Consider the following 15973-nt stretch of genomic DNA (forward strand, 5'->3'; position numbering starts at 1 on the left):
TAACTTTCACTGGTCCTTTACTGTATGCCAACTCTTCTCCATAGAGCTGGATCTACAGCAGTGAATCAACTGGCCAATGTCCAGCCCTGCTGGAACTCACACTTGGGAAGCTGGACAGTCAACATTTGCAGATGATGTTATGCAGAAGAGTGAGTGATGGCAGTGAATCCGACAGAGGAAAAAGTCATGGCACCCTTGTCCTTTACACTGATAGAGCCACAGGAGGACCCTGGGCAGGGAGGGCCACACCCCAACTCAGATGCTCCCAGGGGGCAGAGACAAGGAGTCTTTTGTGAATATCCAGGTGGGAGACCAGAGTGGCCAGTTGAAGAATAGGGCTGAGGAAGGAGGAAGGAGCGGGCAACTGGCAGATCCTGGAACATTCTGAAGGTAAAACTGCAGGTTTGCTAACCCACCGAAGGTGGGAAAACACCGAGGATAGCCCGAAGGGTGGAGCCACTCAAGGTGCTGAGCAAAATCCACCGGGGGAGAGGGAGCAGAGAGCTAATGTTGGCAAAGGGCTTGGAGTGCCTGTGAAGGGTGAGGTGAGCGCAAAGGATTCTGGGGATCAGCTTCCACGAGTGTGACACTCTGGACAACACAGGAGTTGGGGACCATCGGCCAAAGTCACCCTGGGGATCCCCAAGCCACCCAGCATGGGAGCAGTCACCTAGCACCTCTCTCGCTCACAGATCCAGAAGACTCTGCTCTTGGGACCGTTTATTGTGGGTCTTCTGCTCAGTACCAAGGCGGGAGGAGGAAGACGGGATGGTGTCCTCCAGCTCTCTCCAGCTAGCCTTCTTCTTTTTTATTTTTTTTATTTTTTTAAAAGATTTATTTATTATACATACAGTGTTCTGTCTGCATGCCAGAAGAGGGCGCCAGATCTCATTAGAGATGGTTGTGAGCCACCATGTGGTTGCTGGGAATTGAACTCAGGACCTTCGGAAGAGCAAGCAGTCTGGCCTTCTTCTTATCACAGGCTGCGACATGCCTCTGGCTGACAGCCCAGTGACAGTAGGGCCACTGCCAATAATTCAGTGGCAGGGGAGGAAGAGCGGTAGACCAGGAGTTCGGGGGGAGGTGACAAGTACAAAGACTTCAGGGCTGGCTCCAGGGTAAAGGTTCTACGTGTCTGGGGTCTCCAGAGTGCCAATCTCTAGAGCAGACAGTTGTCAGCTGGCAGCAGGCCGGCCAGGGAGCCTGGGCTTCTGGGGCTGGTTGGGGCCGATGTACTGGAGAGGCACATGGGTAGGGGCTGTGATCCGGTCAGTGCCTAGGTAGGGCTGGAGGACAGCGGGCACGAGAACAGAACCATCCTGGGGACAGAGCAGTTATGAGGATGCTGGCCTTCCTCCAGCTCTCCCTCAGCTGCTGGGGGAGTCTCAAATTCTCACCACTCCCATCCATTTAGTACTGCCAGCTGAACCCAGGATCTGTCCCATGACAGGCAACTCTTAACCACTGAGCCACACCCCCAGCCCCTCACTGGGGGATTCTAGGCAGGGGCTCTACCACTGAGCCACAGGCTAGCCCCTCACTGGGGGATTCTAGGCAGGGGCTCTACTATTAAACCTGTTTTACTTTTTTTTTTTTTTTTTTTTGGTTTTTCAAGACAAGGTTTCTCTGTATAGCTTTGCGCCTTTCCTGGAACTCACTTGGTAGCCCAGGCTGGCCTCGAACTCACAGAGATCCGCCTGGCTCTGCCTCCCGAGTGCTGGGATTAAAGGCGTGCGCCACCACCGCTCCTGTTTTACTTTTAAACTGAGATAGTAAAGCTCCCCAGACAGGCCTTGAACCTGAGATTCCAGGCTTGGGGACCTCTCACCTTTTGCTGATTGCTTTCCAGGAGGGCAATGAGGACTCGGGGAACAGCACAAGCCGTGGCATTCACCTGGGAGAAGAGTGTGCTCAGGGCCAGGCTCTGACCCCGTCCTGGCCCTGGGATGGGGGTGAGGTGCTGCAGAGGATGGGAAGGTGGAGATGCAGTGTGGGCCTCACCGTATGTGCAAACTGCAGCTCCCCAGTCTCCGTCTCAAACATGATGAACAGACGGCGGCTCTGGAAGTCTGTGCAGTTGGAGGCGCTGGTGACCTGGAGCAGGGATGATTGAGAGGCTGTCTTGGGGACAGGCCCATCCTCCAGCGTCTTACTGCATGTCCCCACTAGGCCAGGGCTCTCACCTCTCCGTATCGGCCTCGGCCAGGCATCCAGGCCTCAATGTCAAACTTGCGATAGGCAGGAAGGCCCAGTTCCTGGGTGGGCATGTCCAGCACCCTAAGGCCAAGGTCAAAAACAGGGTAAAAATATTGGGCAAGGGTGAAGGATGGTCAGTGGAAGAGGAGGAGGACAAGGAGGACGACAAAAAGGCGGGAAAGAAGGGGATAAGAAGACACAGAGGATGAGGAGAACCCGGTGCTGGGGTGGTGGTACCCAGAGGAGACAGAAGGCAGAGGGTGGGAAGGAAGGACAGCCATGCAGCAGCCTATGGGCTACTCACCCAGCCACTCTTCTGGTCCAGCACAGCACCTCCAGTTTGGGAGTTCTCTCTAACTGCCTTTTTCTTTTTGTATGGCTTTTTGAGGTAGGGTCTCATGTAGCCCAGGCTGGCCTAGAATTCACTATATAGCTGAGAATGGCCTAGAACAGGGTCCTGATCACAAGCGCTGGGATTGTAGGTGTGCACCCCTAGGCCCTGTGTTTGTGTGTGCTCACTGACAGCGCTAGAGGCTGGGCAGAGCGCTCTAGGGATCCACTTGTCTCTGACTCTCCAGCACTGGCGTCACAGATGCACGCCTTCACCCCAGGGGTTATGTGGGTGCTGGAGATCAGAACTGAGGTTCTCTGTTTGCACAGCAGGCACTTTTCTGTTTCCTTTGAAACAGGGTCTCATAGTCCAGGCTGGCCTCAAACTCACAGCAATCCTCCTGCCTCAGACTCCCTAGTGCTAAGATTGTAAATATGAGCCTTTTCAGTTTTATTGACTTAGTTATTTTGAGACAGGACCACACTCTATAGTTCAGGTTGGTCTTGAACTCATGGAAATCCTGCCACAGCCTCTTAAGTGCTGAGATTACAGGCATGTGATTGTATATTCTGTTTTTGTTTTTGTTTTTTGTTTTTTGCAATGAGTCACCTGGGGAAGAGGTGGCCTTCTTCAGCCCTCTGGAAAGCTGTGTGTCCTAAAGGATGAGTGGGCCTTGTGATAGCTGGTGCCTCCCTTTCACATCCTGCTTCACCTTGGAGGACAATGAGGTCTCTTGGCCCTCACTCCAGGGATGAGGAACTGCCCCAGAGGGGTCACGGAACAGCTTTACTATGCATGCTTTTCATACTTCTACATAGCAAGATAAGGCAGACAGAGACTATACTGTCCAGAGGCCTCACCCAGGGAAGGAGGCAGGTGGCAGGACAGCCCAGTCAACCCCACTCCCTTCTTCAACCCCACCAACCCCACCCAGCTCCGCACCGGAAGTGCAAGCCCAGCTCAGTCAAGATCTCCACCTGCAGGGACAGGAACTCATCCAGCAGCTGCGAGCTCTGCTCCAGCCCAGGGGCTGTTACCCCAAACATCTCCACCTGGGACAGGGCAGGGGCACTGGGTCAGGAGGTCCTGGGGGGGGGTGGTGACCTGTGCATGGCCAGCTAGGTCTGCGCCACTCACTTTAGCAAAGTGATGAACTCGGTACAGTCCCCAAGGTTCCTTCCCGGTGTCTGTCTCAGCCCGGTAGCAGGTGCTGGCACAAACCATCCTAGGAGGAGCATGAGAGGTTGGGTCAGGGAGGGTAGGAGATATTACCAACAGGGTCCAGGATTAAAGGAACTGGGCATCACCTGACTGGCAGGTCCCTGAAAGCTACAGAATGGTCCATGAAGTATCCTGGGAGGAGAAAGGCAGGATGAGGTTAGCCAGGGTCGCGCCATCTCCCACAGGAAGTCGGAGAGAGATTTTGTCAGGGTACACGGCTGGCTAGTCACTGTACTTCTGAGCAGTCAACAACCTCCACAGCTGTACGCTTTAGCTCCAGGTTATGATCTGTCACCTGCAGGAAGCTGTCCCTCCACCACCTGGACAGATGCTCACCTGCCAGCCCCACCTCTGCCGTCCCAGCCAGGTTGAGATCTTCGAAGCGGGAGGGGTCGATATTGTAAATTTGGGATGGGTTGGCGTTTGGTGTCATTCCACAGCCTTCCTGGGGGAAGGGTGCAGGGGTCAGGTAACCTTGGCCTCCCCCGTACTGGGGTCACGACCCCAGCGGTTCCTCTAGAAGCATCTGGAAATGCTCCCCCCCGCCCCATTATGGCTGACTTCCATGACCCAGCCCAGGGCAGTCTCCTCAGGGAGAGAGGGCCTGTCACTCAGGCCTCACTCACAAACACAGCTCCTCGCAGAAGGTCTGGAACCGTCATGGGGGTGAAGCCCTGGGGACAGGAGAGGGCATAAGAGAGTCACATAACCCTAAGACAGGCCTGAGGATGGAGTCAGTGGCTGCACCGCCATTCCACAGTCCACCCCACAGCAGAGGCCTGAGCCCTGCGACCCTGTTATCGGGTTCTCCTGCTACAAGCACCCTGCTTTCCTTGCAGCTCATCCAGAGGGCAGCTGGAGATGCCACTGAATCGAACACATGTGAAATCTAACACATCCCTTCCCTGCTTGAAGCCTCCCGTGACTCCCAGTACCCACAGAACACCTTTTATCCCAGAACTTAAAAGGAGGCAGATAGGCAGATCTCTGAGTTTGAGGCCAGACTGGTCTACACATGGAGCTCTAGGCCATCAGCTAAGGTTAAACAGTGAGACCCTGTCTCAAAGAAGAAAGAAAACCTGAAAGCCCGTGATGTCCCCACCATGGCCAGGAATTCATGCTATCAGCTTACGGACTCCTTGCCTTAGTGGACACCGCTCTCCAAATGCCCCCAATGCTGCAGCAGGAAGTGAGGGGTGGCAATTACAAGCGCAGGCTCCTGGCCAAGCTCTGAGACCTTGTACTAGTTACCTCCCCCTCAAGCCTCAGTTTTCCCATCTCAAAGGGGGCATAATAACAGCACCCACTAGCTCAGATGACTTAGAAATTAATGTGTTGATAACATACACTGATGCTGAGAACTGCAACACACCACGCCCGGGGGTTTGAGACAGTTTCACTATGTTGCCTGGGTCAGTCTTGAAGTTTTGATCCTCCTGCCTCTGCTTCCCCAGTGCTGGATAAAGTGTGTGTTACCATCTCTCTGTGTGTGTATGATTCAGGGAATGGAACCCAGGGCCTTCTACATGCCAGGCAAGTGCTCTACCAGTTAACTGAGCTACATTCCTAGTGCTTAGTCACTCTGAGCTTGGTACCCATTCCACCCTGTCCAGGTAGTCCTCAGGTAGGCCATACCCTGCTGATAAGCTTGCTGAGGGTAAAGTTGACCAGGCCATGCTGTAAGAGGGCCCCAGCCCCGCGCAGGTAATAGGACCGGTGGCCAGACACGTGAGACAGACGCCTAGAGACAGACAGGCAGAAAAACTAGCAGTGCCTGTGGGCCAGGGTGGGTGGGGAGAGGACTCGAGTACCCAGGGGGCAGAGGCCCAGATGCTAGGCGGACCTGGCATCAAATATTCATCTTGGGCAGGCCCAGCCCTGGCATTCCAACTTGTACCCTAAGGCTGCAGGCCAGAGCTGGCTACCAGCTGTTAGTGTGGGGTGATGGGGTAAGGGGGGGTGAGACCCAGGGGGTGGGGGTGGGGGGCTCACTTCTGCCGGATAATGTCGAGTCTCTCGCCAATTTCCAGGTGGCCTCGGGGTCGGAAGGAGAAAACTGGTCGTACATAAAAAGCAATGGGGTAAGGAAGGAAGAAATATGAATTGGAGAGGGGGATTAGAGAGCAAGGAGGAAAGAGAGGACCATGGGGGAAGGGAAGAAGAGTGAGAGAGAGGTGAGGGAAGGAGAGAGCAGACAGAGAGAGAGACACAGGAGCTAGGAAGAAAAGCCCCAGAGAGTGGGGACCAAAGCAAAGCAAGTTAGAGAAGAGAGAGACGGCCAGACACACTGTACCCATGCCAGGGGCACCCAGTGAAGTAAGGGTAAAGAGACTCAGCCTCAGCCCAAGCCAGGTGGGCTGCTCCAGCCGCGCCCCAAGGCCCGTCCTGACCCAAGACCACCCATGCCCCACCCCCAGCCTGAGATCCAAGGACACTGATTTGGGCCCTGGGGTGTGACTCACCTGGCTTGTCTCCCACCACATGGAGCACCCTAGCCTGGCTCTCATCCCCAACAGGCTGCAAGAAGAAGAGCGTGTCAGAGGAAGGCAGCAGCTCGGATGCCGTCTCCTCTGCAGCTCCAACGGCCTTTACCGTGTCTGGGTGGGTCTGGTTGGGCAGCCTCAGAGCCTGCAAGTAGAACTGCTCCTCCAACTGGGTCTCTCTGGGGTACAACGGTGTGAGCTGTTTCCGGATTTCCCGGCCACGGGCCCGCAGGCCCTGATATTGGGGGTCCTGGACATGGCAGAGAGGGTTAGCCTTGGGGAGGGTCAGGGATCCCACCACCAGCCTGACTCATCCTTGCTGGCAGGACACCATGTAGACGCTCGCCACCTCTTTCCACCCAGCAACCTGAGTTTCTGCTCAATTGGCAAGTTCATGCAAACAAGGCTCAGGCCTGCCCAAATGGAACTTCTCTTGCTTTGGCTGTGAGGAGACAGGAACCAAGTTGAGCTACCCATAATCAGCCAGAGGATTCTAGAGGGAACTATCAGGAAGGTGTGCGTAGCTCTGACTTCCTCTGCCAGAAAGGAACAAAGCCAGGCTCAGAATAAACCTAGTAATGGAGTCAAGGAGCTGGCTGAAGCCAGTTTTATTTTTACAAAGAGACATGCTGCTTTTGTTTTTAATGTCTATGCGTGTGCCAGAGAGCAAATTTGGGTCCTCTGTAAGAGCAGCACACACTATGACCACTGAGTCATCTCTCCAGCCCCAATGGAAGCTGTTCTTTTTTGTTTTTGTTTTTTTCATTTATATTTTATGTATGAGTGCCCTGTATGCCAGAAGAGGGCATCAGATCTATTATAGATGGTTGTGAGCCACCATGTGGTTGTTGGGAATGGAACTCAGAACCTCTGGAAGAGCAGACAGTGCTCTTAACTGCTGAGCCATCTCTCCATGCCCGGAAGCTGTTCTTTTTATCTGACCTCCTGACCCTGTCTGAATGCTGTCATGGCAGTGGAAGAACTGGAACCGACATGGAACCCTACCTTCTGCACTTGGTCACTGTCTTGGTTTGCCTGGTGGAGAGGAGGAAAGGGGAAGGTGATTAGGTAATGAACTTGGGGATGCGGAGCAGAGACAGAAGTCACAGTTCAAACAGGACCACGGCATCTGAATCTGTCAGTGCTGGCTGGGTCCCTCCACCACTCTGCCTCGGTTTCTCTACTGGTACTCCAGTGGTGGTAACACAATACAACAGTAATGACACCCACCAGTGAGACACCTGCTCCCTCCTCCTGGGCTCTGTGGGGGAGACAGGCTTACCTCTACTTCAGTTATGTCTTTGTGCATCTGAGTTTAAACCTAGGGCTTTGCCCATGTAGACAACATTCTACCACTCAGCTACACTCTTGGCCCTGTTGTTTCTTTATTTTTTATTTATGAGTCTCTGTGTGTGTCTGTACGGTACATGTGTGGATGCCCTTGGAGTCCAGGTGTTAGAACTTCTGGTGCTGGAATTATAGGTTGTTGTGAGCCACCTGACTGGTGCTGAGAACCAAACTCAGACCCTCTGCAAGAATCACGGGGCCATCTCTCCGGCTCGGGTTTGTTTTTAAATGAGGGATCCGTAGGGCCGTCTGGCCTGGAACCTGATATGCAGCTGTGCTGTTTGAAAGAGAAGGGGGCCCCGAGAGGCTCCCGAGTTTACATGCTTAGTCCCCAGGTGACAGCTGTTGGGACGGATGAAGAGGCACAGCCTTTCTGGAGGAGATACGTCACTGTGGTTGGGCTGTGAGGTACCAAAATCGTACACCAGGCCTTGTGTCTTGCTCTCTGCCTGCTGCCTGCACATCACAAGGTAAAGCTCTCGGCTCCTGCTCCAGCACGATGCCTATCGGCTTCCCACCATGATGATAATGGACCATCCCCCGAAACTGTAAGCAAGTTCCCAATGAAATGCTTTCCTTTCTAGGAGTTGCCTTGGTCATGGTGTCTCTTCACAGCAGCTAAGGATGACACTGAACTCTTGGGCCTCCACCTGAGGGGCTGGGATTGCAGCTGTGTGCCACCACACCCTTTGTGACTTCTACTAAGCCATCAGTGCTGGTGCTACTGGTTGTCAAGCTCTATAAATGTTGGATTGTGACTCTTTATGGGGTGCTGTAACTGAATGATGGGGTTAGAAAATATTTGGCAATATAAGGGTTTCTTTCTGTATGCACAATGATGGAAATCAATTACAAATCAAACATGTAACAAATATGAGTGTTTCTGGCAAAAGGGGGCTGGTGAGTGGGAAAAGGTTAAGAAGCCAGGTCTAACCCAGTCCCTCTCCTCCCCACAGGCCTGATTCAGTCCCTCTCTAGGAAAGCCTTCAGTTCAGGACCTCCCTGGGGGCTGGCCCTAAACTAGCAATAGTGACTCTATCTGTCCTGATGACTCTTGTGAGGGTGGGTGTCCCAGCCCTGGCAACAAGAAGGGATTCTACTTAGGGAATGGTCTCTTTGCTCCTGGAAAAGATCTTGAGGCAGAAAAGCTCAATTTTCGTCTCCGATGCAGTGGTAGCCATCTTGGAACTGGGATGGGGTCCAATCTATGTGTTCAAGTTGGGCACACAGAAGAAAAGAATCTGGCTGGGGATGCTGAGGAGAGCTAATTCGGAGCATCAGGACTAGGTGGCTTGTATAACTAGGTAACAACTCTCTACATGATCCAAGCCCCTTTAATTAGATTTCCTGTTACTCCCAGCCAGAGGCATCCTTGTTGCCTCCAGCCGGCCCTGGCCCACAGAGCCCCCACGCTCCCATGCTCACCAGCAGGGCCCGCACCGCCTCTGTCACAGCCGCCTTCTCTGCCTCCAGGCTCCGGATCTGCTCCCGCAGCTGCCTCAACTCCTGCCACGTGGAGATCTGTGGGAGGACACCACGAGGGGGAAGTGAAATGGCCACCTGGATGGCAGCAGGTGAGGTCCAGCGTCCCCTCCCATTAGTGCCACAACACCCAGAAGCCTACCTGTGGGCACAGCTGTCCTGAACCAATCCATTTCCCAGCTCACCCTGCAGCCGCTTCTGTTGGTGTGATCAAAACCAACCAAGGGACAAGTGTGGATGTGCGACTTTTTATATTATTATTATTTTTGATTTTGTGAGACAGTGTATTGAAATGCAGCTCAGGGTAGCCTTGAACTTGTAATCCTCCTGTCCTCCGAGTGGTGGGACTATAGGGGTGCCAGCATGCTTGGCTAAGTCACTTCTTTAAGGTGACTAAACCTTCCTTTTTCTTTCTTGTTTATTTATTTTGTGTGTGGCCACAGCACGGAAGTGAGAAGACACTTTATAGGAGTTGGTTCTCTCCTTCCACTGCGTGGATCCCAGGGACTGAACTCAGGTTGTCAGCTTGGTAGTAAGTACCTTTATCTGCTGAGCCATCTCCCCTGGCTCTTCCTCTTTAAATACAAGGTCTCCTTAAGTATCCCTGGCTAGCCTGGAACTTGCTATGTAGACCAGGCTGGTCTCAAACTCATCACAGCCAGGCAGTGGTGGTGCACGCCTTTAATCCCAGCACTCAGGAGGCAGAGGCAGGTGGATCTCTGTGAGTTTCGAGGCCAGCCTGGTTTACAAATCGGTTCCAGGACAGGCACCAAAGCTACACAGAGAAACCGTGGGGGGGGGGGGGGGGGGCGGGGGAGTGTGCACCAACATGCCCAGAGATTGTTATTATTATTATTAAGCATTTACATTTGTTTGTGCTTGAAGGGAGATCAGAAGACAACACTCTCAGGAGCTGGTTTTCTCCTACCATCTGGGAATAGAACTCAGGTTGTCAGGCCTGGCAGCAAGTGTCCTTACTGGTTGGGCCACCTGGCCCACAGAAACTTAAATGAGGCCAAAGTGTACATGATTTACAGTGCCCGGTGTGAGAGGGTGTGGTGGTTTCAGTGAGAAATGTCCCCCACAGGCTCTGGCTCCTAGGCATCTGGTCAGTGCTGCTGATGTTTGGGGAGGTTTAGGGCCAGCCTGGTCTACAGAGCAAGATCCAGGTCAGGCACTAAAACTACACAGAGAAACCCTGTTTTTAAAAAAAAAAAAAAAAAAAGCCGGGCGGTGGTGGCGCACGCCTTTAATCCCAGCACTCGGGAGGCAGAGCCAGGAGGATCTCTGTGAGTTCGAGGCCAGCCTGGGCTACCAAGTGAGTCCCAGGAATGGCGCAAAGCTACACAGAGAAACCCTGTCTCGAAAAACCCCCAAAAAAAAAAAAATGTGAGCTCTCAGTTTACTGCTCTGCCACCCGCTGCCATTCTGTCCCTGCTAACCCCAAATAAATTCTTCCATAAGTTGGTTTGGTCATGGTGTTTTAGCACAGCAACAGAAACTAATACAGAAGGGTTCAGGACAGAGTTGTGAAGACTTGACTGATCCATTACATTCAGAACTCACTACAGACATGGTGACCCCCCAATTCTAGTTCCCCATAAGGTAGCACTACCTAAGCACTAACGATTTCATCATTCGCACCTAGTCTCAACATCTGGATCGTAAGTGCTGCTTAAATATCTGCTCAGCAGGTGTTTATTCACTCAACCCTGTTTATCAGCTTGCTATGACAGCAGGATACAGAGCTGTCTCCAAGAGTCCCTGTCCATCTGACTCGCACCTCACTCCTCAGTTTTCTTTGTGGCCTTGGGGCGAGCCTGGCATCAAGTTCGAGCACAGAAGACAATGGTATTTAAGTTCCAAGACTAGAGTAGATACCAAGTATCCAATTGCGAAATATATGCAAAAGGTCGTGCGGGCCACAAAAGGCATCCGTGACGATCAGTGGGGCCTTAGTTCTCAGTGGGCCACTGGCGCATAAGTGGGTGTCATGCACAAGACGTTGCCTAACGTGGGAAGGAACCCAAATTCCTGTAAGTAGTTCCTCCCATTCCTGGAATGCATAGGGCAAACCCAGTTAAGCTAGCAGCCCGCTCCCGCCGCCGGCGCAGGCGCACTCACAATCGCAGGCAGGTCGGCCGGCCGCAGCTCCCCCTTGCGGAGCTCCAGGGCGCGCGCGGTTGCTTCTGGGCATGCGCACACCGACTCCATGTCCAAGTAAGGAAGCTCGCTGTAGCCCTCACGTGCGTGTTCATACAGGAGGTTCCGCACTCGTTTCTCTGTAGCGAAACTTCTCCTTGGGTTCTGGTTGCACACGCAGCGTCCTCGGGACCGGAGCCCCTGGCGAGCCACGAAAGGCCGCAAGAACCGTGCCATGGACGCAGCCATCTTGGACTGGAAACAAGGAGTCACTCACCAGGGACGAGCCAATCAGACGCGGAAAGAGATTTCCCGCCCAGGCTTCAGAAACCCTTCCAATGAGGAAAGCCGAACCAAGATAGATCCTGTCATTATCCAATTGTCTCCTTTGTCCCGCCCCTTTCGTGACGTAAAAGAAGTGGCCAATCACTAAAGAGAATATCCGGAAGGGGCTGGAGGTAGACTTCAGCGTGTCTACGGCCCTGCTAGGTTGGGGAGGTGGGTGTACTTATCTGTTCTCCAAACACCTCTCTCTTCTCTCCTCACTTTCCCCGTCCAGTATCGGGCGAGGGCGAGTGGGTCCCGGGGGGCCTGCTCAGAGTGAGGCTGAATTTGCGGGGGGCACTTTCCATTGTGGTTAGCCTTGTAGAGGAGACTCAGGTCCCAACCTCCGCTCTGAGTATCTTATGTCCTAACACAGGGACGCACAGAAGGCGAGATGTCCTGGCCCGGCCTTCTCCGTGGCCTCACCACGTCCCTCAGTCGTGGTAAGTGAGCGTGGGCCGCAGGGACGAGGCTGGATGAGGGCTACTCACTGGGACTTGTGTGGCTTTTGCCAGATCTCGGGTGGTATCAGCTTTAAACACGGTGCTTTTTTTTGTTTTGGAGACAGGGTTTCACTGTAGTCCAGGCTAGCCTCTAATTCGCTTTGTAGACAGGATGGCCTTGAACTCCTGATCGATCACCCGCCTCAGCTTTCCAAGTATTACAGGGGTTTTCTACCACGCCCCCGGCTCAAGGGACAAGAAGTGAGTGGGAAGCTCCTGTGTCGAGCAGAGTTTAAGTCGATCATCGTCATGGCTCCCCCACGTAGATAGCGGTGAATCCTTAAGATTGTACTGGCTAATGATACTCTTAGTTTCTGTAAGTGCACTCTGATGTTCATGCAACAATACCAACGAATGTTCTTTTCTCAGCATGTCCCCCTGGTTAGGTGTCTCAGCAAGTATTTATTGATGACCTCCTATGGGTGAGAAATCCAAGCCAGGGATTTTAGTCATTCATTCAAGTGACATTTTTCTAATTCTAAGATGTGCCTCCCACTGGAGGGGAACCTTTTATGTTTTTAGACATACCCCAGACATCAAATGTTGTGCACAGTGTCCTGAGGGATTTCATTTACCTGAATATTTACTATCTAACCTGATCTACATAGAGAGTTGCAGGACAGGCAGAGCTACATAGTGAGACCTTGTTTTTGTTTGTTTGTTTGTTTTTAAGTGTTCAGTTTTGTGTGTGTAAGGTTTGCCTGTATATGTCTGTACATCTGTGCATCATGTTTGTGCAGGGCGTCAGATCCTCAGGAACTGGAGTTACAGATGATTGTGAGCTGTCTTGTGGGTGCTAGAAATTGAACCAGGGTCCTCTGTAAGAGTAGTCAGTGCTCTTAACCACGAAGCTACCTCTCTAGCTCCACAAATAAGTCTTACTGGTCTGCCTTGAAAACATCTCCTCCAGTATTTCCACCTGCCTCTCCTTACATTACATTGCAGCTGCAGTGGTCTGTTTGGGTTTTTGTTGTTTTTTTAAGGTACCTAGGCTGGAGCAGTTTGAAGAAGGAACCAACGGGGAGTGGGAGGTAATGGCGGGTTAGGTGGAGTCTTTGAGAAGGCTTGGCTTTGCCAGCATGCTCAGCTTATGTAAAAGATTTAAAATGTATAAGAACATAATTATGGGTATGACAATAAAGGTTAGCTGTTGTTAGTATTATTCCTAAATACCTCTACTTATTTATGTGTATGAATGTCTTACCTGCATGAATACTCGTACCACCTATGTGCAGTGTCCTAGGAGGCCAAAAGAGGCCATCGGATCCCAGGAACTGTTGCTAGCCACCATGTGGTGCCGAGGATTGAACCTGGGTCCTCTATAAGAGCAACCTGTGCTCTTAACCACTGAGGCATCTTTCCAGCCCCTGTATGAATGTTTTGCCTGCATGTATGTAAGTGCATTACAAGCATGTGTCAGATACCCTGGAACTAGAGTTACAAATGGTTGTGAGCTACCACCATGGGAGCTGGGAATCAAACCCCTGTCCTCCACAAGAGCAGCAAGTGCTTCCAACCACTGAGCCATCTGTGTGTCCCCACAAATACCTCTAGACATCAGCAGTTATGACCTTGTAAAGGGCTCGGATCCCTCCCTAGAATATGGAAACCAAGTAGACCCTGTTGTGTCTCTACAGGCCTGGCCCTAGGTCCCCAACTCTGGGCCACACGTTCCATGGCCACCCTGAACCAGATGCACCGCTTAGGCCGCCCGAAGGAACCCCCTAAGCGTCTGGGTCCCACAGAGGGCCGGCCACAGCTGAAGGGCGTGGTGTTACGCACATTCATCAGGAAGCCGAAGAAGCCCAACTCTGCCAACCGCAAGTGCTGCCGAGTGCGCCTCAGCACGGGCAGAGAGGCCGTCTGCTTCATCCCTGGGGAGGGCCACACCCTGCAGGAGCACCACGTGGTCCTGGTGGAGGGCGGTCGCACCCAAGACCTGCCTGGGGTCAAACTCAAAGTTGTGAGGGGCAAGTATGACTGTGGCCACGTGCAAAAGAAGAAGTGACCATAATTGACAGTGGTCAGGCACTGGGTCCTCGGAAACCAGTTCTTCCTGTTCCAGGGCGGCTAGTCTTGGGCTCAACTCTTCACTTGGCCTCATCAGGACTGCTATTAACCTGCAAGAGTTCTGGTGAATTGGGAGGAAGCTCCCCCTGCCCACTCCCTTGGCTTCCATGTGCAGTGTCCACAGATGGGACCTCATGCTGGGATGGGAGCTGTAATAAACACATCTGCAGGTTGTGATGTCACCCATCATGCTGTGTCTGTCCCCGGCTGTGATGGCAAATGCTCATCTCTGTGCACCTCAGTTCCCTGGCGGAGGAACTGTTCTAGGTGCTGAAGATGGTTAATCAGGTGCTCCACATGCTCGCACATGTGTGTGGTGGTGACGGTGTGGGTTCTTGCAGCACCAAGAGGGGTGAAGGCCCATCCCAAATGTGGCCATCTGCCAAGTATTAGTAAGCTTGATACTGGCAGGGTGTTGAAACGTTTAAATGGGCAATGAGTGGTGGTGCATGCCTGTGAGACCCTTTCTCAGAAGAGGGAGGGAAAAGGGGTTATATATGCCTCGGTTTGCTGATTCTTGCCTATGTGCTGTTATTTATTTTTTATTTCTGATCAATCTGTATGTATGTGGGTGCTTGTGGGGGCCCTTCTGGAGCTGGAGTTGCAGATTGTGAGCAGTTGATGCCGGTACTGGGATCAAACTGGGGTTGTCCTCTGGAGGCTGGAGAAACAGACAGCAAGTGCTCTTAACCACTGAGCCGTCTTCCTAGCCCCTGGGAGTCCCTGCCTCTGGCCTTCAGTTTCCTGCCTTGGATAGTGGCATCAATTGTAATGTGGCCTTTTATGATCACAGGTTTTAAGCTGTAGGAGTTACGCTCACATTATTGGACTCCGGAGTTCAACTGATTCCAGCCCTGAATAAGCACAGACACACACACACACACACACACACACACACACACACAGTGCCTGCCTGGTGACCTGGGGCAAGGCATTCTAATGTAACCTGGACTACTTGGCATTTATTGATAAAGAACCAGGGTTGAGGATTTAGCTCAGTGGTAGAGCCCTTGCCTAGCAAGTGCAATGCCCTGGGTTTGGTCCTCAGCTCTGGAAAATAAGAGAGAGAGAGAGAGAGAGAGAGAGAGAGAGAGAGAGAGAGAGAGAAAGAACCATGGCAAACCATGGCTCACATCTGTAGTCCCAGTACTTGGGAGATGAAAGCAAGAGGATCATGAGTTCAAATCTGTCCTTGGTGACAGCAGATTGGGGGGCAGCTATATGAGACCCTGTCTTAAATAGAAGGCCATTGGAGAAAGGACCCTTAAGAACTAGCCTGGAGCCAAGTGTAGTGGTGGCTCACACCTGTAACCCCAGTACTGTAGAGGCTGAGGTAGGAAGGTGCTTTAAGTTTGAGACCAGTCTGGGCTATGGAGTGAGAGTCTTATCTAAAACGGCCTGGGTCCTGGAAGCTTGCCTCCAATACATAGCACGGACACAGCCTCTTGATGGTCTCTGATTGTGCACACGTGGCCACATGTACTTTTGGATCGGGGCTGGAGGCAGACAGGAGCACAGCTTGCAGACGGACACCTGCAGTCTCATATGCTTGACAGAGCCTAAGTCTATATCCCAGGCCAGCCTGGAACTCCCTGTGCAGCTGAAGATGCCCCTTGAATGATCTCCTTCTCCACCTGAGTGCTGGGGTTACAGGCGTGAATCATCATGCCCAGGTTTGTGTGGTGCTGGGGATGGACACATGGGGCCTTTTTAATGCTGGGCAAGTGCTCCACTGTGACCTCTGTCTCAGCACCAGTTTCTGTTTGTTTGTCTTTAAGATTAAAAATTTAGGGGTGTGTGTGTGTGTGTGTGTGTGTGTGTGTGAGAGAGAGAGAGAGAGAGAGAGAGAGAGCGAGCAGCTGCCCTTGGAGTCC

At 52.5% G+C, this 15973-nt stretch overlaps 2 protein-coding genes across 2 annotated transcripts; one reads left to right on the plus strand and one right to left on the minus strand.

Moving 5' to 3' along the window:
* Nucleotides 1-835: 835 nt before the first annotated feature.
* Nucleotides 836-11543, minus strand: Sars2 (seryl-tRNA synthetase 2, mitochondrial). Its single transcript, XM_059276666.1, has 16 exons — nucleotides 11185-11543; nucleotides 9004-9099; nucleotides 7237-7266; nucleotides 6341-6481; nucleotides 6211-6265; nucleotides 5741-5804; nucleotides 5384-5489; nucleotides 4375-4422; nucleotides 4085-4193; nucleotides 3835-3880; nucleotides 3665-3752; nucleotides 3470-3579; nucleotides 2184-2277; nucleotides 2002-2094; nucleotides 1829-1894; nucleotides 836-1319 (listed from the first exon to the last, which is right to left on the minus strand). The coding sequence occupies exons 1-16, from the start codon at nucleotides 11449-11451 to the stop codon at nucleotides 1176-1178; spliced, it is 1557 nt and encodes a 518-aa protein (XP_059132649.1). The 5' UTR covers nucleotides 11452-11543; the 3' UTR covers nucleotides 836-1175.
* An 83-nt stretch (nucleotides 11544-11626) lies between these two features.
* Mrps12 (mitochondrial ribosomal protein S12) lies at nucleotides 11627-14281 on the plus strand. The gene is made up of 3 exons (XM_059276673.1): nucleotides 11627-11700; nucleotides 11903-11969; nucleotides 13667-14281. The coding sequence occupies exons 2-3, from the start codon at nucleotides 11921-11923 to the stop codon at nucleotides 14035-14037; spliced, it is 420 nt and encodes a 139-aa protein (XP_059132656.1). The 5' UTR covers nucleotides 11627-11700; nucleotides 11903-11920; the 3' UTR covers nucleotides 14038-14281.
* Nucleotides 14282-15973: the final 1692 nt, after the last annotated feature.

Source organism: Peromyscus eremicus, chromosome 1 (genome assembly GCF_949786415.1).
Source record: "Peromyscus eremicus chromosome 1, PerEre_H2_v1, whole genome shotgun sequence".
NCBI lineage: Eukaryota > Metazoa > Chordata > Mammalia > Rodentia > Cricetidae > Peromyscus > Peromyscus eremicus.

Bases quoted from the DNA above. Each gene is read 5' to 3' on its own strand.
- Mrps12 (XM_059276673.1), top strand. From the start codon at position 11,921: ATGTCCTGGCCCGGCCTTCTCCGTGGCCTCACCACGTCCCTCAGTCGT. The intron at 11,970-13,666 runs GTAAGTGAGCGT...GTGTCTCTACAG, and splicing joins CACCACGTCCCTCAGTCGTG to GCCTGGCCCTAGGTCCCCAA.
- Sars2 (XM_059276666.1), bottom strand. From the start codon at position 11,451: ATGGCTGCGTCCATGGCACGGTTCTTGCGGCCTTTCGTGGCTCGCCAG. The intron at 3,881-4,084 runs GTGAGCATCTGT...TTCTCCTCCCAG, and splicing joins GGCAGAGGTGGGGCTGGCAG to GATACTTCATGGACCATTCT. The intron at 3,580-3,664 runs GTGAGTGGCGCA...GCCCTGTCCCAG, and splicing joins GAGTTCATCACTTTGCTAAA to GTGGAGATGTTTGGGGTAAC.